Source organism: Nyctereutes procyonoides, unplaced genomic scaffold (genome assembly GCF_905146905.1).
Source record: "Nyctereutes procyonoides isolate TBG_1078 unplaced genomic scaffold, NYPRO_anot_genome, whole genome shotgun sequence".
In the NCBI taxonomy this organism is placed as follows: Eukaryota; Metazoa; Chordata; class Mammalia; order Carnivora; family Canidae; genus Nyctereutes; species Nyctereutes procyonoides.
Genome location: NW_026575133.1, coordinates 40,827,638 through 40,854,357, shown reverse-complemented (window position 1 = coordinate 40,854,357; position 26,720 = coordinate 40,827,638). Strand labels below are relative to the sequence as shown.

The window sequence follows — 26,720 nt, the reverse complement described above, 5'->3', positions numbered from 1 at the left end:
TCTTTCTTTTAAACCATTTCCTTTCTGATTATGAAAAGAATGCAGGTGGGGGCCCCTGGCTGGCTCAATCAGTAGAGTATGTGACTCTTGCAACTCGGTATCCCAGGGTCAGAGTTCAAGCCCCATGTTGGGCATGATACCTACTTTAAAAAAAAAAAAAGAAGAAGAAAGAAAGAAAGAAAGAAAGAAAGAAAGAAAGAAAGAAAGAAAGAAAGAAAGAAAATAATGCATGCACATTTGGGGTATTTTAAGAAAGTGGCATATGTGGAATCCTTAAAAGTGGTCATGCAGCAGTGTTTCATGACCAGAGGACAAATGTTGACAATGTGACATTGGTAGGGTTAGCATTTTTATCTCCGTAGCTGTAGTAATCTGGATCCTAGGTGGTCTCCCACCTCCTTCTCCTTTGGAGGCAAGCAGAGAAGCCTGAATATCTTCCTCTCTTTTTCTTGTATTCCTCCCTAATTCCATTATATTTCTCTCAGAGAAGAATTACTCCCAAGGCCAGGTGAGCGGTGGTTTTGTACAAAGGTTGGGAGACAGGTTTACTGGATACCTGTCAGTACTGGCAATTGTGGGTTCCACTTCTTTTGTACCCTCCCTTGGGTGGGGTCCTAGCTGTGCTAGGTTGCCCATCAGCCTCATCATTGTTGATGGGGCCATGGATGGACCCCAGGCCAGACTAGGTCCATGACCTTCCTTGTCCTGGGAATTTGAAATTAGGGTGAGGTACTACAAATTGGTTCTGCAGGTAGCTGTTCCTGCGAGACTAAGTCAACGTGGGGTGGCCATTCCCACCACATGGACCAGATACGAGAGCCAGAGAGGGGATGTTGCCTGCGATCCTGAGAGTATTATCTCTCCCAGGTCCAGGCCTCTTCCAGGCTACTGTGCTTTGCCATTGGGACATCATTTTTGTATACAAATACCTCCTTTTTGCTTAAGCCAAGAAATTTGTTTCTGTCACTTGTGATCTTAGAGTGCTAATTTGGAGGAAGTGTTTGCATTACCAGCCAGAGCCATTAAATTAAAAATTTCCTCAAATTTAGGGATTCCTGGCTGGCTCAGTCAGCAGAGCATGTGGCTCTTGATCTTGGGGTCGTAAGTTTGAGCCTCCGATTGAGGGTAGAGTTTATGTAAAAAAAAAAAAAAAAGAAATTAAATTAAAATTTTTCTTTAAATTTATCAGAAGCATTTGATAGCTTGTGTCTGAAATTACTCTTTTAGCTTTGTTAGTCCTCTCTCTTTTTCTTTGTTTTCTGCTTCTTCTCTCCCCCCTCCCCCCCTTTGCTCACAATCACAGCTAGGACACTTTCCAATTCCCCACAACATACCAGTCTTTGTGGACTATAAATAGGAAGACAAACAAGGCTGGGCAGTTGGAGAAATTGTCATTCAGGAGTTGGTGATTATAATAAAATCAAATGGGAATGCCTGGCATGCTTTTCTGGAAGGCTGAACATTTTCAGGTTGAGCTGGATTTGTTTTTTTCCTTTAACTGGCTGGGGTGGGGACCCCCTATGTTATGACAGGGCTGCTGTTGGTCATCCGTGAGAATGAGCACATGTGGCCAGGACCTGCTCTAGGAAGAAAGATCTATGGGGAATACTTTAAGCTCTTCCATATATACCACCTCCAGTGTAGATGTGAGAAAATGAGTCTCAGAGGCACCTGGGTGGCTTAGTGGTTGAGCATCTGCCTTTGGCTCTGGTCATGATCATGGATCCTGGGATCAAGTCCCACATCAGGCTCCCTGTAAGGAGCCTGCTTCTCCCTCTACCTATGTCTCTGCCTCTCTCTGTGTGTCTCTCATGAATAAATAAATAAAATCTTAAAAAAAAAAAAAAAAGAAAAGAGTCTCAGGGATGAGGAGACCCCTCCTTACCATCACCACCATCAAGGTTACTTGGATTGTTGCAAAGGCTAGGGCCATGCTCCATCTTTCTAGAGCTGCTTTCCCAATGTAGAAGGGCTACCTCTGTTGTATTTACCTTATAGACCAAGGGAGGGATAGGGGTGTTCTGTAATGCTGTAAATATTTTAAGGATGGACAGAGTGCTGAGGGACAGGATTTCACTCCTTCCCTCTGCAAATGGCTCACATTTGCAGTGCTGTCTCTTGGCTGCTGCGTTCTCTTCCATGAGAGCCCAACTACAACAGTCCCCCCCCACTCCACCCCACCCTGTCCTCCGCCCCCTTGCCCTTCATCCTGTTCTTGGGAGCCTCACCTCTGAAGGGCTTGTTTTCCAAGACTTGGAGCCAGTATTCTGGCTCTGATATCTGCAGCAAACTGAGTCTTTGCCGGCCTCTAGTGAGAGAGTTTGAAGCTGCAGGTGGATGAACGTGGCATTTCTGTGGAGCCAATTTGACCACGGCAGTCTCCACAAAGCTCCCATCTTGGAGCATCTTGCTCCATCCCTTGTTTTGCATACAGCAATGTCCATAGTGGAGTTAGGAGCCCTGAAGCAAGAATTCAAAAGAAAGGTTTATTAGCATCGGATTTTGGGGTGGTGGTGGTAGAGGCTGAGACTTCTACTTAGTGAAACACACTTCTCTCTAGGGACTAAGACTCTTGGCAGGAAAAGACATCCAAGTTGGAATTGGGAAAGCCTGATGAGGTTGTTTGGCCCCTTAGTCTATTTGGGTAATGTTCTTTTCCTTTGGGGAAGCCATTCTTTAGAAGGGATGGTCATGGAAAAAAAAAAAACCTGAAAACTCAAAATTCCCCTGTAGACACATGCATTTTATATAGCACCTAAGAACCAGGAGAGGCCCCTTTCAGTGCCGACTTGGAAAAGCAAATAGAAGCTTAAACAACAGTTGTTTGACAAATAAATTCACCAACATTCTTTAGAGAAGAAAATAAAAGTCTTTAAATTGCCTTGCCAGAGAAGGTGTGGAAGATGGGAGGCCTGCCTTTTCAGCTTGGCTTATTCATTTATTTAAAAATGTATCGTGTGCAGGCTTTAGTACAAATTGGCTTTAAAGATTAATGCATTCAGGAAGAAAAAAAGATTAATGCATTCAGGCCTCATTTGGAATCTGGAGGAAGAGGATGGATCGTTCAATAAATGGTGTGAGGATTGCTAACTAACCATTTGGAAGAAAAGAGGGTTAATGATCAACCTCACAGGATAGATTGGAATAAATTTCAGAGATTAAATATTTACATGTTTAACAAAAAAAAAAAAAGGAGCCATAAAAGCAATAGACAAAAACATAGGTGATTGTTTCTGTAACCTTGATGGCAAGAAAGGTTTTTCTAAGCATAACACTGGTACCCTGGAAAGAGCGAAGAAAAAGACTGATAATTATTTAAAATTTTTGGAAGTCAAAATGATCATAAACACAATTAAAAGGTAAGTGATAGCTGAAGTATTTGAAGCATATCAGGTTCTATACAGATCTCTTAGAAAACATTTGTGAGGGGCACTTGGCTGGCTCAGTTGCTGGAGCATGTGACTCTTGATCTCAGGGTGGTGAATTCGAGCCCCACATTGGATACAGACATTACTTAAAAATATAATCTTTAAAAGAAAAAAAGAAATCATTAGCAAAAGTAAAACTCTAATGCAAAAATGGGATATAAACAGAAAATATGGATGATTTAAAAAACATCAAAATTATTTGAAATAGGAAATACTCCATATAGGTTTATTGGATTTTTTTCTTCTGGGGCTGCAAACTAGGACATTGCCAGTTTTTTGCTTTTATAGACTATACTTCTTAAACTGTTGTGCAAATGTTTCTGAGGGACAGATGCCCGGCTGTGGAATTAATTGTTGGAAGGGCGAAAGCGTTTTATTTTTGGTAAATATTTCCAAAGTGCCCTCCAAAAAATTTTGAGTCGGTTTATATTCCCTTCCCCTGGATATGAAGGTACCCATTTCCCTACGTTCCTGGGAAAAAAATGGGCATGTGTTCATTTTTGACCGTGTGGTAAGTGACAAAAATAATTGGTCACATACACATTTTATACCCTTTTTCACAGGTGTGGCAATCAGGACTTTCCCTTGGGCTGGAGGGGGTCACTTAAGTCTCAGTGAGGTTGACCTGATTCTGATCAACCCTTTCCTGCAGTTCCTGCTCATATTCCACAAGGCTGCAGCCGGGGAGCTGGAGGAGGATAGCGGGCTGATGGCGCTGGCAAAGCTCTCGGAGATCGATGTGGCCCAGGAGGGCGTCAAAGGTGCCAAGGACTTCTTTGAAGCCAAGGTAGGTGCTTCCTTCTTGTGCGGGAGCATCCTCCCTCCCTTCACCCTGCCCAGCATGAGCTCTCGGTTAGTGACTACCTCATTCACTCACCCAGGACAAGCAGAACAGCAATATATCGTGTGTGATCGAAGAGGAATGAGTGTGATTGCATGTAATCTGAAAATTAAAAGCAAAGTGGAAAAACAGTCAAATGGTAAATGCATTCCATCCTGGTTTCTTATTCAAATGGGTTTGCTGGTATGGCACTCCCAGATCGGCTCTTGATCCAGACTTCCCTAAAGTACTCCTCTCTACCCCAAGCCACAGTTGAATTACTTGAGCAGATACTTCGACCTTTAGGATATTAAATGCTGTGTGAACAAGTGAACCATGGGGCCAGAGGAGGGAACCCCACTGGCCTGCCCCAAATCAAGCCAGTGTTTGCTCTACTGACAGTGGTTTCTGAGTTGGGAAGCAATCTCCAGTGCATGGCCCCAAAGCCCTTCTGGGTGCTTCCATTCATTCACACATTTGTCCAGTCATCAAACATTTATGGAGAGCCTACCCCTGGCTGGGTACTGTCATTTTCATCTCCACAGAACACACCTGCAGAAAGAGAAATCGGAGAACCCTCTAAATCCCCTCTCAGCCAGAGTAGTAGAGTGCAGTGGGGTGGGCTGCCTGCTTCCTCCACTGACCCTGTTACCTTTCTGTGCCTCAGTTGTCTCATCTGTACAGTGGAGGTGATAATAGGATGGCCATGAGGATTAAATGAGCTCACATGTTTAATAAGTGCCTGGCTCACTGTGAACACTCACATGTGACATGAGCTATTGGGACTTCCATCCCAGATGGAAGCCAGCCTCTTGGGGAGTATTGGTTTATTCCAGGAGTTTGCCCAGAGACAAAGTGTCCCTGGTAACACATCCAGGACAACAAAGTGTCCCTGACCCCTGAATAGGGCTGTCCCCTGACTTCCCTATAATGCTGCTTGGAGGCAGGTTCAGTCATTTTTCTGCCAATATGTAGACTGTGAATCATGGTGGACTCCTAACCCCTATATTCCTCCTGCCGTCATCTGAGAATTCTTGGGACAGGCCAACCACTAATGGCACCTTGAACACCAGCATCCTATGCCCAATCCTGAAAGTAGTTTGGTCCTTCCTTCATGACTTAACATGGATTCAACACAGCTCTGGCAATGCCAGGCACATGAAGCTCTGGAAATGCAACTCCTTTACAAGGAGGTATTAGACAAAACTTTTGCCTTCCCCAGGACACACATAGTCTAGTGAGGAAAACAAAAACTCTCAGCTTTGAAAGAGAGGGAATAGAGAGGAGGGATGGGTGAATTCTGGAAGGATGGGTCCTCTCTATTCAAGGCCTGATGAGCCAACACTTTCAGATCTTTTGTGCCTTGGGTGGGGCCCAAGATTGAGACCCAAGTTTAGCTTGGTCACTGCTATCGGTCAACATACCACACCAAGTGCTGTTGTTAAAGTCTGCACGAGGCAACTCTCAAGTCCTCTTCCTCCTCTGGAGCTTTGTACTATCACTCAATATATCTTACTTGTTGCCCACCAAAAAAAAAAAAAAAAAAAAAAAAAAAAGGAATCAGCACAGTCTCTGGGAAATCTTTTTCTTTCTTTCTTTTTTTTTAAGATTTTTTTTACTCATGACAGGTACAGAGAGAGAAGCAGAGACATAGGCAGAGGGAGAAGCAGGCTCCCTGCTGAGCAGGGAGCCCAATGCAGGACTTGATCCCAGGACCCCAGGATCACAACCTGAGACAAAGGCAGATGCTCAACTGCTGAGCCACCCAGGTGCCCCAATGATGAATAATCTTATAATCTGATTCTGATCCTTGCTCTGGCCTCCATCTGATGCACAATTCTTCAAATAACTGCCTTTTAATGATTGGGCCTTAGTGTCTGCTGTTTCCTCTGCCTGGAATACCCAACCCAAAGGGCTTTCTCTAGAAAACTCTACTCGTTCCACGTTAAAGAATTTCCTCCATTTGGCCACTTCTCCTGAGAAAGTCTACCCTCCTCTGTGGGCCTCTACTATGAAGAGAATGGTATTATAATTTATCTGTTCACAGAGCACCTAGCTGGCTCAGTAGGTTAAGCGTCCCACTCTTGATCTCAGCTCAGGTCATGACAGGCATGAAGCCTGCTTAAGATTCTCTCTCCCCCTTTCCCTCTGCCCCTTCCCCATTCTCAGACATTTTTGGTAAGAGTACAAACTGTCCCAGCTTTTTGGAGAGCAATTTGGGGCTTAGCTGTAAATGCTTCGTCTCATTTACCTCTGGGATTCTGTCCCTAGGATTTTTTTTTTATCCCTTAGAAGTATAAAAATGCAACTAAACATTGACCTAGAGACAGGGATTTCATACAGCATTAAAAGAGAAAAATTGGAAGTGACCAACGCTTCCATTATCAGGGAATTGAGATCCTGGTGGCCCGCCCACTTGTACACCCTGTGTGGGGACAAATGTCCGAAACAAAGAATGCAAAACATTATGTTTGAAACCTAATCGTGTTAATTACTAAATACAACCCAGATAATTACATACTAAAGTATTAGTAATAGTTATGACATAAGGACTTCTTTTTTTATATTTTTGGAATGTTTTGTGATGTGTGCAGTATTTTTATAAGGAGGAGAAAAGATTAAAAGAATAACAATGCAATGTTTTGAATCGGTCCTGTGTCTGCCTCCTCAAGCCAGACTCAAAGGCAGAGTAGGTGTGTTATCTTCGTAATTACAGAGCCTGGCACATAATGGCCCTCAATAAATGTTTGCACAAATGCGAACGGAGGGAATCATCACTCAGATTTGGGAGAGGGCCATAAAGGAGCTGACATTTGCGACAGATGTTCAGAGATGAATGGGAATTCACCTGTAATCAAGGAAGGGAGGGCGTTCCTGCCGTGGGAACAGCAAGAGCAAAGGCTCCGGGCACGGAGTGTGAAGCGCATTTGGAGGCTGGCCCCTGTGCACATCCAGCGGAAGGTCAGGCCTCCCCAGGCTGCTAACCACCAGAATTATCTGCAGACCAGCTTCTCAGATCCCCCTCCCTAGACCTCCTTGGGATTTTTCCAGGGTAGGGCCCCAGAAACATGGAGCTGAATGAGCTCTGCAGGCAGTTGCACTGCAAAGACATGCTCAGGAAAGACAGCTGAAGGCGCTGGGGGCCCTCAGCGGGCCTCCCCCTGACCAGCGCTGGGCACTGGGGATGGACGTGTCTGGGGAAAAGCTGGAATCAGCCAGGCTTCCATGGACATCTGGAGAATTGTGGGTCCACTGAGCACAGGGATGGTGGGACTGAGAAGGAGGTGGTAATGAATCTCAAACTAGCTAGCACTCTCGGTATTTATGACTGCTTGCTTGGAGGTGGATGGTAAGAAATGCCATTAGGACTAGATTTGTGGAGCTGTGTAGAGAGGGCTTGATGATATTTTAAAAATCAGGACAGGGGCTCCTCCTCCCTCCCAATATGGGAATAGTGTGAGGAAGGGGATGGTGTGCCCTTTCATTTGAAGGGCACATGGGGGTGCCTGACAGGCTGGCTCAGTCAGAAGAGCATGTGACTTTTGATCTCAAGGCCATGGGTTCGAGCCCCATGTGGGGTGTAGAGATTGCTTAAATAAATTTTAAGAAAAAAATGAAGGGCGCAACGTTAGTCCACAAATAGCTTCATCCTGCCTTTCTTTCTTGGGGTCTGTGTGCGCAGCTGTAATTCTGCTACTAGCAAGGATGGGGACACTAGGTAGTGAGGGTCATGGAATTATCTCTTCCACACATGTCCAGCACTGGCTGAGGGCTAGGATACCATTACCCCCACTGGGCTCTCTGTGGAGCTCAGGGTAGACAGGTCAGTCTCCCCAGACCCTCGGGCCACGTCTCCAAGCATGAGAGGAGGGAGGAAATGAATGCTTCATGGATGCCCAGCTCACGGACCACGGGATCTGCCTTCACAGGATACAAGCAGCTCCTCAAGAACTTGCAGGGGTGACTATGGTAGAAAACAGCGGTGACTGGATGGGGGGAAGAAACTGACTGGAGATACAAGGAAACCAAGACTTGAAGTCAGATGAGGCCAGAGTGCGGGTCTTGGGTCTAGCAAGTGGGTCAGTGGAGACTTTTGGAGCCCAGGTTCCCTGTGGAGGGCAGATGGCAGTAGGGTAAGAGGTGAATGGGAAGTGGGAAGCGGGGAGGTAGAGCCCAACTTTTCCATGTAGACCGCTGGTGGGGGAGGCCTGGACAAAATGGGGATGGTAGTTTGGGATCAGGCAAGATGTCTGTTGTTGTTGTGTTTAACCTAGAATAGACAGATGTTGGCATGTTTTTAGATCCCAGGGAAGTGGTCCACAGAGAAGGAAACATGAAGACAGAGTGGGGTGATTGGTGAGACAGGACTCACAGACCATAGAATCAAGGGGAGAGGTAGACTTTTTTTTTAATATTTTTTTTCAAAGATTTTATTTCTTTATTCATGAGAGACAGAGTGAGAGGCATAGACACAGGCAGAGGGAGAAGCCCGCTCCTGGTAGGGACCCCAATGTGGGACTCGATTCCAAGACCTTGGGATCATGACCTGAGCCAAAGGCAGACACAACCACTGAGCCACCCAGGTGCCCGAGGCAGACTTTTATAGTGGAGAACAAGGACCCCAAGGGAGGGAGTCACAAGGTCCCCTCCCCCTCTGACCTGGCCAGCAGTAGTAGGCAAGTGCTCCAAGCCCTCAGCTGAAGACCTCAGGGTCACGTCTTATCTAACACTCACACAGACACTCTGGATGGAGGCAGTGGCATCCCACTCTCTAGATGAGGACACTGAGGCTTAAACTGTGGCTTATGGGTAAATATTTAGCAATTGGCTCTCTGAACGAAGTATGCCTATGGATGCATATACATATATACATATGCATAACTTTATTATAGATTTTAATGATATAAAGGATATGTAGACACAATTTACAAATAATAAAGTATACTCTACTTTTTAAAAAATATTTTATTTATTTATTTGGGAGAGAAAGAGAGCACCTAGAGGAAGAGGGAGAAGCAGACTCCCCACTGAGCAGGGAGCCCAATGCGGGCCTAGATCCGAGGACACTGAGACCATAACCTGAGACGAAGGCAGACACAAAACAAATTGAGCCTCCTAGGTGCCCTGTATACTTTACTTTTATTATAAATTCCACATAGCCTATTGATCCTCAAAGAACAACTCCTTGATTTTTGTTGGGCTCTGTATCTGTTGCCTATGGTTGCAAATGACAACAGAACCTAGTTCCAACATGAATGTTAGTTGATACTGTAAGTTAATTTATAAGAAAAAGTAAAGGGATGCATGTCGGAATTTTATTCTTTCCTCAATGATGTGAACAACTTGTTTGCTGAAATTTTTAAAAAGATTTTGTTATGTGAGAGAGAGAGAGAAGAGAGAGAAAGAGCAAGCATGAGGGAGTGGGCAGAGGGAGAGGGAGAAGCAGATGAGGGGAGCAGGGAGCTCAACATGGGGCTTGATGCCAGGACCCTGGGATCATGACCTGAGTTGAAGGCAGACACTTAACCAGCTAAGCCACATACATGCCCCTTTGCTGAATTTGATAATACTTTTAAAATATTGGAAGAATATTCCCTGAATTTCTTTGGAGCTATTCATAATGGAAAGACCGCAGTCACTACACATTTTTCAGTTAATCTGCATTTTTAACATTTCCCATCACTTTTAAAAATCATTTTCTTTTTTTTTAAGATTTTATTTATTTATTCACGAGAGACACACACACAGAGAGAGGCAGAGACACAGGCAGAGGGAGAAGCAGGCTCCATGCGGGGAGCCCGACTTGGGACTCGATCCCGGGTCTTCAGGATCAGGCCCTGGGCCAAAGACGGTGCTAAACCGCTGAACCACCTGGGCTGCCCATTCCCATCACTTTCTTAGGAAAAGATTGTCAATTACACAATAAATCAAGCCCTACTTTTGTAGCATTTTGTTGGGTTCCAAGGTGTAAATACTCCCACCAGGGTTGCTTTCAAGCTTCCAACAGGATATTGCTGAACATGGATTTGGGAAGATAGTGTGTTATTGTATAGGATTTCCACCTTAAAGTTATACCAGAAACAGACAACTTTCAAAAACACAGAAAGAGTAAAATGTAGCAAGATAATAAGGAAAGCAATGTCTTTTTAATATTTGTTACAGAGACTCCTGGGTGTCTCTGCTTTTTAAAGCAGCCGTTGAGCGTCTGCCTTCAGGGCGTGATCCTGGAGTCCCGGGATCAAGTCCAACATCAGGCTCCCTGCATGGGGCCTGCTTCTCCCTCTGCCTGTGTCTCTGCCTCTCTCTGTGTGTGTCTCTCATGAATTAATAAATAAAATTTTAAAAATTAAAATGTTTAATATTTGTTACCTTTATTTCTAATATAATTTACTTATAGATTTATATAATTTAACTTTTAATATATTTTTTAAAGATTTTATTTATTTATTCATGAGAGACACAGAAAGGGAGAAAGGCAGAGATACAGGCAAAGGGAGAAGCAGGCTCCCTGCAGGAAGCCCGATGTGGAACTCCATCCTGGGACAGGGACCACACCCCGAGCCAAAAGCAGACATTCCACCACTGAGCCACCCAGGCATCTCAGCTTTTAATATTTAATGGCCAGCTCATAAAATTCCTGAAAACAGAACTACAAGGAAAAAAATGAATAAAGGTGAAGAGGAGAGGGGTCAGGGCTAGACAAGGAGACTGGGGTTCAAACTTCCAGCCCGAGTCTGGGAACAGAGGGTGATGAGAGTCAGCATAAGCTAGACTCTGCTTGAGGCAATTAAATCTGGCCTCTGGTGACTCCGATGCCAGGGGAGAACTGCTTGAGACAGAGCAGGGCCTCCCTAAGAAATACCTGGGAACTTTGGAAAACATAATTTCCTCCCCCTAGGGATTCTGATTCAGAAAGAGTAAAAACATAAAGCTCCATGGTTAATATTTTCAGAGGTGTCCTGTGTTCAGACATGGACCCCTGTGCATTACAGGGAGAAGGGGTGTTATCATTTTTCATTGAGATGTGAGAGTCTGCATTGTGCTACGAAGGATGTAATGGACTGAAAACCAGAATGGACCGGATAAAGAGCATTCCTGGAAATGGTAAATCTCAGCTGTAATGCACAGAAGGGAGTAGAACCAGAGAATAGGCATGGAGACACCTAAACGTGGAAGCTTGTGATGGGGAAAAGATGATGGATCTAGGAACGTGTTAGTTAAAAATAGAGGTCAGATCTCCTGGATGCTTAGTTGGTAGAGCCTGAGACTCTGGATCTCAGGGTTTTGAGTTCAAGCCCCCATGTTGACTGTGGAGCCTACCTAAAATTACAAAAAAAAAAAAAAAGTAGAGGTTAGGACACGTCGATTTAACATTATTAAACACTCAACAAAACAGAATGCTCTTCTATAAATGTGAGATAAGTAGACAGTGATTAATTATAAAGACATTTAGGAGCCCCCTCCCTGCCCCCACCAAAAAAAACACCCCACAAGTTAAGTGCTGGGGAATTTAGGGATTAATTCTTCAATGTTACAGATTTTTTTTCAAAGTCACAAACTAGTTCGAATATATTGAAAAAGATTACATCACACTCATTTTCTCTTTTTTAAAAGATTTATTTATTTTAGAGAGAAAGAGCTTGAGCAAGCCTGGGCAGCAGGGGAGAGGGAGAGGGAGAAAGAATCTCAAGCAAACTCCCTGCTGAGTACGGAGCCCCACATGGGGCTCAGTGTCACAACCTTGAGATTATGACCTGAGCCAAAACCACCTCTCACATTCATTCTCTAAAGCCATCATGATTCTAACAAGAAAATCAGATAAAAACATGTCAGAAAAAAAAAGCATATTAACGTAATGAATATAGCTGTGGGACTCTTAAGACATGTGAAATTTATGTTAAGACTGCAGGGATAATTTTAAAATTCTCATAGGTATCAAATATGAAAAAATGTGATCATTTCAGCAAGACATCTCAAAACATTTGGTGAAGTTTAATATTCATAGTAAGACATTTAAAAATATGGAAAGATGGATGCCTTGGTGGCTCAGTCAGTTACCATCTGACTCTTGATCTCATCAGGGTCATTAGTTCAAGCCCCGCGTTGGGCTCCATGCTGGGCATGGAGACTACTTAAAAGAATAAAAAAGAAAGAAAGAGGGCAGCCCGGTTGGCCCAGCGGTTTAGCACTGTCTTCAGTCTGGGGCCTGATCCTAGAGACCTGGGATCCAGTCCCATGTCGGGCTCCCTGCGTGGAGCCTGCTTCTCCCTCTGCCTGTGTCTCTGCCTCTCTCTCTCTCTCTCTCTCTCTCCGCCCCCCCCCCGTGTGTCTCTCATGAATACATAAATAAAAAATATTTAAAAAAGAAAAAGGAAGGAAGGGAGGGAGGGAGGGAGGGAGGAAAACATGAAAAAAGTGTGCTTAGTCAGCATAATGAAAGAATACTTTCCTCAGAGGTTGCCTGGGTGGCTCAGTCAGTTGAGCATTTGCCTTTGGCTCAGGTCATGATTCGGGATCCTGGTGTCCAGCCCCGCATCAGGATTCCTGCTCAGCAGGCAGTCTGCTTCTTCCTCTTCTTCTGTGCTCTCATGCTCCCTCTTGTTCTCTCTCTCTCTCTCTCTCTCTCTCTCTCTCTCTCTCAAATAAAAATAAATAAATAAATAAATAAGAACAAAAAAGAATACTTTCCTCATAAATATCCAGGCATTCTATAAACAGTAATATTAAATAATGTGGTACATGTGTAGGAGTAAACAAATCAGTCAGTGGAACAGGATAGAAAATAGTAAAAATGGGATCCCTGGGTGGCTCAGTGGTTTAGCACCTGCCTTCGGCCCAGGGTGTGATCCTGAAATCCCAGGATTGAGTCCCACATCGGGCTCCTGCAGGGAGGCTGCTTCTCCCTCTGCCTATGTCTCTGCCTCTCTCTCTCTCTGTGTCTCTCATGAATAAATAAAATATTTTTTAAAAATAGTAAAAACAGACCTCCTTCATGTGGGAATTTGGTACATGAAAAAGATAATTTTCAAATCAGTGGGAAAATCATGGGCTATTCAATAAGAGGCATGAGAAAATTGGCTCTCCACTTAGGAAAATGAAGTCAAGTCCTCCTATGATGTATGCTTCCTTCACTGACATAAAATATAGGTGACTTTAAGAGCTGAATGGGAAAATAAAACCAGAAAAGTATGAAAGGAGGATGGGTGTAGAGCCCTGGGGTATAGAAGACTTTAAACATGACATAAGAGAGGAAGGCCATGGGGTGGGTGCCTGGCTCAGTTGGTAGAGCACGTGACTTTTTTTTAAAAAATAATATCCATAGTTCACTTAGATTTTTTTTAAGATTTTATTTATTCATGATAGAGAAGCAGAGACACAGGCAGAGGGAGAAGCAGGCTCCATGCAAGGAGCCTGAAGTGGGACTCGATCCCAGGACTCCAGGATCACACCCTGGGCTGAAGGCAGGCACTAAACCACTGAGCCACCCAGGGATCCCCAAGCATGTGACTCTTGATCTTGGGGTCGTGAGTTTAAGCCTCACCTTGGGCATAGAGCCTACCTAGAGAGAGAGAGCTCAAAGCTAGAATGGAAGAGGTTGAAAATTTAGATTACATCAAAATTTAAATATGTGAAAAAAAATTTAAATATGTGCATGGCCTCAGGTATCTTGAAGTTAGACCAGCAAAAGACTTAAGAGTAGCTGAAAAATATATAGAAAGAGACTAAGACTAAATTATGTAAAGAATGGTGAAGTGGGAAATCCCGGGGAAATGGGTAATTCACCCAAGAGGAAATAAAAGAAGGTGCCAGGTTTGTGGGGTTTTTTCCCCCCCTATCAGACTGGCAAACAGGAAAAAGGTTACTGATAAACGTTGGTGAGGCTGTGGGGAAATGAGTACTCACATTCCATGAGGATGGTGGGGGTATAAATTGGAACAGCTATTTTGGAGAGCAATTTGGCAATCTTTATTAAAATAACGTGCACACCCAGTGCATTTGGGAATTTTACCAAATGGATGAGACACTGAGCCGGGGGGCCGGGTGGGGGGGTGGGAGGAATTGGTTTCCAGAATACAGGATTTTTTTTTTAAGATTTTATTTATTTATTCATGAGAGAGACAGAGGCAGAGACACAGGCAGAGGGAGAGGCAGGCTCTATGCAGGGAGCCCGATGTGGGGCTCCATCCCAGGACTCCAGGATCACACCCTGGGCCAAAGGCAGCGCTAAACTGCTGAGCCACCCAGAGATCCCCCAGAATAGAGGATTGGAAAATGGACTTATCTGATATGGTATTATTATAGATAAACTAGGTTTAAAGAATTAGCACCAAATTCCATCCACAACATCCACAAGAACACATGATATTTGGAAGTAAATTCAGAATGATTGATAATGTTGTAAAGGTATCCGCTTGCCACAGGCAGATTGATGCGACTGCAGTCAGAATGTTTGGTTTGGTTTTTGGTCTTCTCCCCCTAGAACAAAACTATATTATTGTGAGATTAAAGGTTGACACAGAAGTCGGTAATAGGCGGGTGGTTAAACGATGTCCCGGCAAAGAAGTGAAGTGGGAAGACCAACCGTAGCGGGTGGGACCGTGTATAGGACAGTGGCAGATAAAGTGATGCCATCCTCCACGGGGATCAAACTTCCGAGGGGTACCGGCTCTGGGGGGCGCGGGGTCCTGCCCTGCAGTGGACCGGTTCCCCTGTCTCAGGGCTCCAGCCCCCTGAGCTCTGTTTGATGCGTGGCTCCATCTCCAAGCTTCTCCTCCCCTCCCTCAGGCTGTTGGTTTGTTTTTGCTGTGTCTCTGCAGGTCCAAGCTTTGTCCTGTGCCAGTAAGTTTGAAGCTGAGCTAAAAGCCGAGCAAGATGAGCGGAAGCGGGAAGAGGAGAAGAGGAGGATCCGCCAGGCGGCCTTCCGGGAGCTCAAGGCGGCCTTCAGTACTTAGGCTGTCTTGACCTCCATCCACAGTGCCTCACAGATGCCCCCAAGAGAGCTGGCTGGGCATCTTCACCCCTGCCACCCCTGCCCCCAACCAGCCTCCGCCCCACCACCCAATGCAAGCTCCTTAGCCTCACGGGGTGGCAGGGGCGGCTCTCATCCCTGGGTGGGAGCCCCTCCCAAGGGTCCCGGGATGAGCCAACTGCCTCCCTTGCTTCTCTTTCCTGACCCCCTTCCTCTGTAGCCAGATTGTGCCTCTACTTGGCAGTTTGTACTTTTTCCTTGTCCCTTTGCCATTCTGTATCAAAGAGTATTAATTTGTGCAGATCTTTCTTTCTTTGATGGTCCTCAGAGGATATAGTCCCTGGAGGGCTCTGATGTTAACGTGGCCTGTTTTCTTAGGTATTCTCTGGCCCTCTCCTCTCTGGGTCCCCCTCCTCTTTGTTTGCCATCCGACTTCCCTATTTTCCTTCTGAGCCTGATTCTGCCCGTTGCTTTTGCGTCTTCTGTCCTTTTTTGATGGTAAGGTTTAAGGCAAGCTAGGCTGGACCACTGCCTGTCCTCTCTTCAACAGGAGGAGTGGCACACTGCTGAGATGACAAAATAGTAGAAAAATAGAACATTCTGTTCCTTCCTATCACCTTTCTCCTGTCCTCCTAGCAGTCTCCCACGACCCACCCTCTTCATCCCCCCTCCATTCGTGTGTTTTCATTTCACCCTTTCCTCCTACTCTTAAATTCTATGCTTTTTACCTGAAAGAAAAAGAGAATTACCAGAAGTGCTATTAATGCGTAGAAGAATCCCTGTTAATTCTGACTATGCAAATTATATTACAGCAGACCCCTACACTTCCAAGTGACAAATCCAGAGCTTTTCAAAATCCCCAAAGTCATGACCATCCTCATCTGGCCAGTTTCCAACTTTTGCTCCCAAGATGTCAAGATGAAACTGTTCCTACCCCCACTGCAAATTTTTATGCATTGTGTGCTCTTGGGATTGCTCTCCAATGCCAGGGGGGTTGTATTTTTAAAAAATAATTCCTAGCATCATATTTATTACTTCTCTTTTGTAACTGCTGTCTTTATAACAGGAAAACATCTGCATTTCTACTTTACAGCTGTCTCTTTTTAAATAAACCATGCAAATGGACTTTGCCATCACATCAATGTGCTTTTAGTCTTCTTTGACTTGGGGGGAGAGAGAGGAGTGTTTTTTGTAGGGGCTACATCCAGCCCAAGCTCTTGTGTGACACTGACTCCCAGAAGTAGAGTTAGAAGTGGTAATTAAGGGTCAGCTTTACTCAGGGACACTCTTTGTATTGAGGTTGTCTGTCAGCTGCTCTCCCCTTCCCATCACTGAGAATTCTCAGCTGCAGGCAAAAATCTGTAGCTTGATTTCTCTTGCTTCTTAGATCCCTTGAAACTCTGATGAGGGCCAATGACCCCTCCCTCCCTCCCTCCCATGTAGATTCTAGGGCATTTGTGGACCTGAGTAAGGACTTCTGTCTCACAAGAACACCTATAGCAAAAAAATTAAAAAAATAAAAAATAAAAAATACTCATAGCTTCCCCATGGAGAATTATACCTGTTTTTGCACAAACCTAAGACCTACAATTCTTGGGTGTCATTTTTCAGGTAGGGTCACCTCCCCACAGGGGAAGTGGACACAAAAAAGGGATGGAGATGCTCTTTTTTTGTTTAGATTTTATTTACTTATTTGACACACAGAGAGAGTGTGTAAAAGCGGGGGAATGGTACAGGGAGAGGAAGAAACAGGCTTCCCGCTGAGTAGGGAGGCTGTGGGGCTTGATTCCAGGACCCCGGGATCGTGACCTGAGCTGAAGGCAGACAGTAAACCAGCTGAACCACCCAGGCACCCCAGGATGGAGACACTCTTACCATACAATACAGGAAATGTGCTTTTTGGTATTTTCTTAATCCAAGAAATTTTGTCTCCACAAAAACCTGCACATGAATGTTTATAGCAGCTATTTCTTAATTTCCAAAACTTAGGAGCAACCAAGATGTTTTTCAGTAGGCAAATGGATAAACTGGTAGATATGTCTATACAATGGAATATTAATTCAGCAGTGAAAAGAAATATTAGCAATGAAAAGAAACGAGCTGTCAAGTTGCCAAAAGACACGAAGGAAACTTAAATGCATGTTGCTAAGTGAAAGAAGCCAGTCTGGAAAGGTTACACACAGTATGATTCCAACTATAACATCTGGAAAAGGCAAACCTACAAAGACGGTGAAGTAAAAAGTTAGGGGTTGAGAGAGAAAGGGGGAAGAATGAATAGGTGGAGCATGGGGGATTTTTAGTAGTCCTATAGTCATCCCATAAGGTCATTAGACATTAACCAAAATGCACAGAATGTACAACACTAAGCGTTCACCCTAATGTGATCCATAGACTTCAGTTAATAATAAGGCATCGCTATGTGCACATTAATTGTAACGAACATAGCATGCTAATGCCAGATGTTAGTACCAGGGGAAGAAAGGGTGGGGGACAGGGAGAGAGGTATATGGGAACTATCCTTTCTGCTAAGTTTTTCTGCAAATCTAAAACTGCTTTAAAAAATAGTCTATGGGGATCCCTGGGTGGCGCAGCGGTTTGGCGCCTGCCTTTGGCCCAGGGCGCGATCCTGGAGACCCGGGATCGAGTCCCACATCGGGCTCCTGGTGCATGGAGCCTGCTTCTCCCTCTGCCTGTGTCTCTGCCTCTCTCTCTCTCTCTGTGTGTGTGTGGCTATCTAAAAAAAAATTTAAAAAATAGTCTATGAATAAAACAAAAAAGGAATGGGGACAACTGTGTAGTTACTTCATTTTGTGTGTGTGTGTGTGTGTAGTTACTTCAAGCATCCACTTGCCTCTCTGGACAGCCATGCCCTGCAAGAACTAAAAACTCATGATTATAAATGATAAAAAATGTGACACAGAACAGGTGAAGACAAAAAGGACAAATAATTGGGTTCATGTAACTGGAGACCAGGGATAGGACTTCTTAGCCCCTTCTTGATCACAGAGTCCTATAGATGTTGTCCCTCTACACCTCTCACCCGCAGCTCCCATTCTCTACCTCCATGGCCATGGACTTCCTGGGCTCTTTCTGGGTCTCTGCAATGGCCTCCTGACTGCTTTCCCTGCCATCATTTTGCCTGCATGGTCCACCCTGAAGTTAGGATAACATTTGGTTGTAATATTTCCCCTTCAGTTTTTGCTTCCCCCACTTTGGGGATCCAGTCCCCTGCTCCCCTGTCCTGCCCTATCGCTTGTCCCTTTTCCCTCCCCTCTTTCTCTGTCCAAACTGTGCTCCAGGTACACCTGCAAAACCAAGTGGTTCCTAGAAAGTACGGCTCCTGAGGGCTTTGCATGACTGTCTCCTCAGCCTGGAGCTTGCCCCCTCCCTTCCCCTGGCAAAGGACTTCTTATTGTTGATGACTCAGCTCAGAGATTATCTTCAGGAAGCTTTCCTGATGCCCCAGGCTAGGTGAGGTGCCCCTTCTCTGGGTTTCTGTTTCCTTTTTCCTCTAGTATAATCTTCATGGCATTATGCAATAGCCTTCCTTTCACTTCTCTTTTTCTTCTTTGGACAAGGAACTCTGCTTTACTCACTGCGGTAGGCCTAGTATGGTGCCCAGCCTGGGACAGGCTCCCCTGCCTACTTCATAAGGACAAATTGGGTTTGTTGCAGCAGAGATGGGTAAGAAAGGACCTCTATCACCCACTCAAGGACTTTCTAAGTGTAGTGACACGGGAGCCTGGCCTGAGAGAAGAGCTCTGAAAGTGAGGATAGTGGAGATTGTGGGGATATCATTCTCACTGGAAAAGTGATGAGTCTACTCCCCAAAGGCCCCCTCTTTGATTGAGCAATAGGGAAACCAACAAATCAACAAACCAGTTCTGCCTCTGTTCTGGGGGCTGTGTGATGTAATGGGATTTGGAGTCAGATATAAATAGTAGCTTAGCTTCTGTGATCCTCAGTCCTCACCTGTAAAATGATGATGATCATCTACCTGGCACTTATTAGTGCTCAGGACATAATTGGTTCCCTCTCTATCCTCCACCTTGCAAGACTGTAAATCTGCTCCCTCCTGAGCCCTGGGTCTCCAGAGTCATAGGCAAAGGATCCCAGGCCAGGGTGGCCCAGTTCTGGCTGCTGCCTTGGACCTAAGCACAGGTGCCTTCTTTCCCATTTCTCTATTCTTTTGAGGCTTCTGACCCAATGAGCCCAAGGGACTCCTGCCAGTGTGCCTGTTTACCTGCCACACCCTCTGCAGCTGCCACTTGCTGAGCCCTCCTGGGTGGATCTCAAGGCCTGACACCTGTGGCCTTGTCCCTGCTCAGATTTCACCCTCCTGACCCTGCCTGTCCACCAGGCCAGATTCTGGCCACATCCCTGCTCACAGGACTGACTTATAAGAACAGTGGTTCCAGGGCAGCCCGGGTGGCTCAGTGGTTTAGCACCGACTTCAGCCCAGGGCATGATACCGGAGACCCAGCATCGAGTCCCATGTCAGGCTCCCTGCATGGAGCCCACTTCTCCCTCTGCCTGTGTCTCTGCCTCTCTCTCCCTCCGAGGCTCCCCCGGTCTCTCTCATGAATAAATAAATAAAGAATCTAAAAAACAAAACAAACAAACAAACAAGCAAACAAAACAGTGGTTCCATAGCCATCCCCTGGGTCCTATGCTGGTGGGAGGTCCTGAGGGGCAACATAGAGTTCCACAACTTAAGGAAGTGCTGAGCATGGACCTTATCAGGGTTCAGTTGTCCCTCTCCTGCCTCCTTTCTGTAACCAATCACTTTCAGTACTCTGCCACGTGGTATCAGTGGAAGTGCACACTGTTCTTACAGGTTTGGAAGAGCAGTTTGGTAAGCTGTTAAAATTGTATCTGTATTATTTATTTTTGTTTTAACAAATCATCCTCTAACTTAGTGGCTTGAAACAACGATTAACATTTTATTATCTCACACAGTTTCTGAGGGTCAGGAATTCAGAAGCAGTTTAACAGGTGGTTCTAGCTCAGAGTCTTCCATGAGGCTGCATAATGTGAGTTGGGGCTATAGTCATCTGAAGGCTCAAGTGGGGCTAGAGATCTACCTTTCTAGGTGGCTCTGTCATACGGTTCACAAGTTGGTGCTGGCTGTTGGCCAGAGGACTGTCACTTGCTGCATGAACTTCTCTACTGGGCTGTTTGAGTACCTTACAGCATTGCAACTGGCCTTCCTCAAACAAGTGATACAAGACAGCAGATATAAGCCACAATGTCTTTTAAAATCTAGCTTAAGAAATCATACTCTGGGGGGTGCCTAGCTGGCTCAGTAGTGTGCAACTCTCGATCTCAGGGTTGTAAGTTTGAGCCCCACATTGGGTGTGGAGATTACCTTACACTCAGGTGCCTCTGTTTCTTCAGGTTCTTAATCCAGATCCAGAGTCTGAGGCCAAGTCCAGTCATGTGCCCACATGTTGGGGTCAGAAGGGTTAGTATCTGGACAGTTTCTCTTCTGTAAAGGGAGGCAGGCTCTGCCTCTGGCCAAGATTTTTGTTTTCTCCAAATATGGGAAAGTATTTCAGATGCAGAATAGCTGTGAAAGAGTAGCAGATGTCCGTTGCAGAGCTACTCATGAGTTTGATCCAGTGGTGTTACTTCTGAGAATTTACCCTATAGGTAAATATAAACATAATAAAGGGTATATTTAGGGTGATACTCATTACTGCATTGCTTGCAATAGAAAAACTACCGGAAACAATCAGGATGTCTACCAGTAGGGAATCGATTAAGTATATTATGGTACAGACATATAAGTGTCTGTATATGAGGCAGTCATTTAAAAAATGCCAAGGACACCAAGGCATATTGTTTCTTAGAAAAAGGTCAGGGGCAGAGCAGCATGTATAGTAATTCTTAGGTATTTTGTTTTGTTTGTTTTACATGAGAGATTCAAAATCATGGCCCAGCCCATGTAGACCAAGGTGCATGAGGTCAGAGACCAAGTGGATTTTGGGGCAATCAGCATACCCTCAGCACTTGATGGTGCTGAGAATGAAGCACATCATACTTGTTTATGCATACAACATTTGGGGGGAACCCTTACCAGAAACTGTCAAGAGTGGGTTACCTCCATGGGGGAGAACCTGAGGGTCCTGGGTAGGTCTTGGGGGGGAGGATTTGAATTTTTTCCTTTATATGTTTTTGCATTCTGAAAATTTAAAAACCATAGCATGTATTGCTTTACTACATTTAACAACAATTAATAATAAAGAGAGGAGACTGACCATCATGAAAGTGAAAAGGCAGTTGCACATATATATGGGAACCCTCTGCAGTATGAACAGCTGCAATATGAAATCCTAAATAAGCAAAAGACCCAGGAGAAAACAAAACATTTTGGGACACACTGTGGGGCATTTACGTGAAAAAAATACATTTATTGTATTCCAAGATAGTTTTTTTTAAATTTATATTTATTTATTTGAGACAGAGAGAGAAGGGAAGCATAAGCGAGGTAGCAGGAGGGCCAGAAGAAGAGGGAGAAGCAGGTTTCCCGCTGTGCAGGGAGCCCTCTGGCACAGGGCTCAATCCCAGGACCCTGAGATCATGACCTGAGCTGAAGGCAGACACCTAACCAACTGAGCCACCCAGGCACCTCCCAAGATAGTTTTTTTATGATTAAATTTTCTTGGTATACCTCTGAATGTTGGAAATGAGAATAGAATTTAAAGTATGAAAAAAAAAAGAATTTAAAGTATGCAATTGTATGGGGCGCCTGGGTGGCTCAGCTGGTTTAGCATCTGCCTTAGGCTTGGGTCATGATCCTGAGGTCCCAGGATTGAATCCTGCATTGGGCTTCCTGCTCCACAGGGGACCTGCTTCTCCCTCTCTGTCTGCCTGCCCCTCCCACTGCTTGTGCTCACTGTCTCTGTCAAATAAATAAATAAATAATAAATAAATAAAATTCTTTTAAAAAATCTGCAAGTACTTTTATAATAAAAAATGCTTTAAAACATAAAAATGGATCTGTTTCCATAGTTATCATCTAAGCAGCCTTTCCCTGATGTTTGCTCAGCTCTCTGGCTCTCTATATTCCCTACCCTCTCTGCTTGTGTTTTCTCTTGTGTACACAACACTTTCAGTTAGGGTCCCAATTTGAGTGGCCACTGCCCTCTTTACTAACAAATACATCCTCCCTTTTCATTCACTTCCACACTTTTGTATCCTCCTTCCTTATCTCCTACTCTTCCCTAATCTATTCTTCCTACTCCAAAGACAATTCTAGTCACCAAATTCAATAGCTGTTTCCCCAGCCCCAGATTCTTCTTCTTCTCCTTCTCCTCCTCCTCCTCCTCCTCCTCCTCCTCCTCCTCCTCCTCCTCCTCCTCCTCCTCCTCCTCCTCCTCCTTGTATTTATTAGCCCCAGACTCCTTGATGATTCTGTAGATTTGGCATTGCCAATCAATTTCTTCTTCTCTCTGTTCTGAGAGAGAAGAAGAAATTCTTCTGGCTCCTGCTCCTTATCTGGTCCTACCTGTAACTTTTCTCTACCTACCAGCCATGTGTTTTCCTCCCCAGAGCCTGCCTTAGCTCCATACTTTTCCTTTCTGCAATAGCTGGTTATGGAGGATTCCCCACGATTTCAAAGATCTCCTCTCTGTGGATGACTCTCAGATCTGTAGCTCAGACCTCTGAAATTTCATTTGGGGCTTTTGCTGGAGGCAATTACATGGGCCTCCCCTTGTAGTCTAGGCTTACTCACGGAACCGTGACCTCAGGCTATTTGGATTTATTATCTGGCAGCTACTTGCTTCCAAAGAGACTGTTTTAGCAAACAAGGTAGAAGCTCTATCACCTTTGTGATCTAGCATAGGAAGTCACCTCCTTTCATTTTTGACTTGTTCTATCAGATATAACAGTTTCCTGGGGACTTTGCCTTTAGAAAGGGCAGTGGCAAAGTTCTAGAGGAGTATGTCGGCTGGACAATATTGGTGTTGCCATTTTTAGAAAAATACAATTTGTGGCAGTGTATCAACCAGTATTTGTTACATACTAAACTTGTTTCTGGCTAAATTCCTTCCTCCTTCCTCCCCTCAATGATGTTACCATCAACTTCAATGTTTCTATCAATGATACAATAAAGGTGAAACTTTGTTATTACGCCTGGGTAGAGTAGGCCTTCCTCTACTGTTGTAACTTTAAAACCAGTATTTAATGAAACATTGGAAAGAGAGGGTGAATGCAGGAGAAGGGGAAGACACCCTTCCTGTGGAGTAGATAATCAAGAATTGATTTGATCCTGTAGGTATTTACCAAGTGTCTACTGTGTGCCAAGACAACACCAACTGCTGAGGATGTAAAGTCAAATACTCCTTCCTCCTCCTCTTTTCTTCTTCCCTTAGATTTGGTTCCTACTCTCTACAAGCTTATACTTTGGGCCTAAAAATGTGGCTAAGGCGCTCTGAAACACAGTTTCATAGTTACTGATAAAGTTACAAATATCATCAATTCCATTATGAGTTATTTACCCAGGTGAAATAAAAACCTATATTTACACAAATACCTGCTTGTGAATATTTATAATGGCTTTATTAATAATCTCCCTGGCTGGAAACAACTCAAATGTCCCTTAGTGGGGGGAATGGATAAGCATATACATAGAATGAAATACTACTCATGAAAAGACGAAGGAGGAAGGGGAAGGAGGAGGAGGAGGAGAAGGGAGGGGAGGTGGAAGTACTTAAGGAGGCAACAGTATGGCTGAATCTCAAGTGTATTACGCTAAGTGAAAGAAGTCAGCCTCAGAACGCTACATACTTTATGTTTTTATTTATATGATATTATAAGCCAAAACTATAAGGACAGCGTTATTGAGGGATATTATTGAGTGCATGGTGGGACTATTTTGTACTTCAATCTTGTAGTATTACACACATCTGTATGCATTTGTCAAAAGCTGCAGAATAGCCACTAAAATGCTAAATTTTACTGTATATAAATTAGACCTTAATTATATATATATTTAAATAATATCTTACATATTTAATTTTATGTATATAGATAAAATTACAGGCACAGATGGCATAGCATCAGAGAGATGGAGGTAGCATGGCAAACTGGTTAGGCACTTGGGCTCAGTAATCACTCGGCCTGGGCTATAAGGTCACGGCTGAGATTTAGAGAAGGCACTTCTTCCAGGTGCCTGGTTGGCTTTCTTAGTGCTCCAAAATACCATTGCCAGGATTACAAGAGAATGAAAGCAAAGCCCTTAATGAGGTGGTTAGTACGTAACAAGTATTAGCATTACTTTTTTTCTTAAAAGTAACAGTTTAGGAGGTAAGGTCTGTGGTCTAAGGGAGGGGATTAGAAACAGCTTCACAGAGCAGTAACATATGATTTAGGTATTTATTTATTTATTTATTATTTATTTATTTATTTATTTATTTATTTAAGGTTTTATTTATTTGACACAGAGAGAGAGAGAGAGAGAGAGAGAGAGAGAGAGGTGGAGAGAGTACAAGCAGGGGGAGCAGCAGAGGGAAAAGGAGAAGCAGATTCCCTGTTGAGCAGGGAGCCCAATGTGGGGCTCGATTCCAGGACCTTAGGATCATGACCTGAACTGAGGGCAGACATTTAACCAATTGAGCCACCCAGGTGCCCCTGCTTTAGGCTTTTAATGATGAGCAGGAGTTATGCAGGTTGGTAAGAAGTGGGCCAAGTGTTAGGAAAGACATTGTAACAGGAGGGAAGAGCATCTGCAGAGGCCAAAACAGAATGGCATATTTGAGGACCTGTATTTTAATTTTTAAAAGGTTTTATTTATTTATTTGAGAGGGGAGGGGAGGGGAGGAGCAGAGGGAGAGGGATGAGCAGACTTGATACTGAACACAGAGCCTGATGAGGGGCTCGACCCCATGACTCTGAGATCATGACCTGAGCTGAAATCAGGAATGGGATTCCTAACCATCTGAGCCACTCAGGTGCCCTTGAGGACCTTTAAATATGGGCATATCTGAAGCAATATGTTCAGGGGAAAGAGGAAGGAGAGGGGGACAATGCAAGCCTAGGGTTCAGCAGAATGAGACTGTGAAGGGTCCATTTGAGATTCTGCATTTCTAACAAGCTTCCAAGTGATACTAATGCTACTGGTTCATTGACCACATTATGAGTAGCAAGGACATAAAGATCAAGGGAATAAAGTATTGCAGAAAATAGGGAGTTGTTAATCACACTGAAGATGGGAAAGCACCAAGTCAAGACTGCGACTGAGAAACTAGCTACCAACCTGTAGGTTGGGGATATCTAAGAGCAAGCCCTAGGTGGATGAGTCAAAACAGAAGCCACATTGGAGTGGTTGATGATTGCTTGCCAGGCATGGAAATTGGGCAAGTGAGTAGAAACAACTCTTTTGGCTCTGAAAAGGAGCAGAGAGGTAGGGAGGTGGTTGGAGGCAGAATTGTCATTTTCTACCATTAACTTTTATAGTGGAAGACATTCGAGTATTTTATTTTTTATTTTTTGCTTTTTATAGTAAGCTCTGTGCCCAACATGGGGCTTGAACTCACAACCCAAGATCGAGTTGTATGCTCTACCAATTGAGCCAGCCAGGTGCCCCAACTTTTGAGTATTTTACAAAACTGCTGAGTGGCGCTTGGGTGGTTCAGTGGGTGAAGCAGCCAGACTCTTGATCTCAGCTCAGGTCTCTATCTCAGGGTCATGAGTTCAAGTCCCTCCTGGGGCTCCATGCTGTGTGGAGCCTACATTAAAAAAAAAAAAAAAAAAAAGGCGGTTGAGAGGGATCCTGTAAAAAAAGGAGGCAGTTGGATGCAGAAGGAAAAATGAGATGACTTGGGAAGGGTTGAGTTCTCAGATACAGAAATAAAAATAAAGGACGCCCAGTTAAATCTCAATTTCAGAAAAACGAGTGACTTTTTAGCGTAAAATATGTCCCCAATATTTCTGGGCGTCCTGTATCTTATCGGGAAGCCACATCTCAAGACTCTAGGATGCACTCCCGGGTCTACCAGAACCGTTCCCCAGGAGAGACCCTGCTTTGAGTCTCAGCTTCTGTCATTTCCCCATTGTCTCTGGGACGGCACGGGGGCAGGGAAATGCTGGGTAGGTAGAAAGGTGTGGAAAAGTTCTAGGGCTGAACACCAGCTCGTAAATGATGAAGAGCTTTTTGAACTGCGAACGGGTTCCGGATTGGGCGCACAGCGCGGTGAGTCACAGGGCCCTGGCCGGCGCCCAAGCGCGGACACCAACTCTACTCAACTCAAGGGCAGGCAGGGAGCTCCATCCCGGGGACGCGACCGCGCCTGCGCCCTGCCGCGGCCCCGCCCACTCGCCCAGCCTGACATCCGGGGCTCGCGCAGGGGCGTGGCTAGCGGAGGGGGGCGGGAGGCAGCGGAAAGGAAGGATGTCGTGGGAGGCTGGAGAAGCGGGTAGGGAGGCGAGGCGGGGCGGGGGCGGGGCAAGGGGCGTGACGGAACGAGCGCGCTGTCACGTGACGTGCGTGGCGACGTGT

At 44.7% G+C, this 26,720-nt stretch overlaps 1 protein-coding gene across 2 annotated transcripts in view; it reads left to right on the top strand.

Moving 5' to 3' along the window:
* EFHD1 (EF-hand domain family member D1) overlaps window positions 1-16,353 on the top strand; it is a 45,340-nt gene extending 28,987 nt beyond the window's left edge. For both annotated transcript variants that reach the window (XM_055345838.1, XM_055345837.1), the window contains exons 3-4: window positions 4,081-4,215; window positions 15,066-16,353. In XM_055345838.1, coding sequence (XP_055201813.1) covers window positions 4,081-4,215; window positions 15,066-15,200 — 270 coding nt within the window. In that variant the 3' untranslated portion in view covers window positions 15,201-16,353. The remainder of the gene's footprint in view (window positions 1-4,080; window positions 4,216-15,065) is intronic.
* The last annotated feature ends 10,367 nt before the right edge of the window (window positions 16,354-26,720 follow it).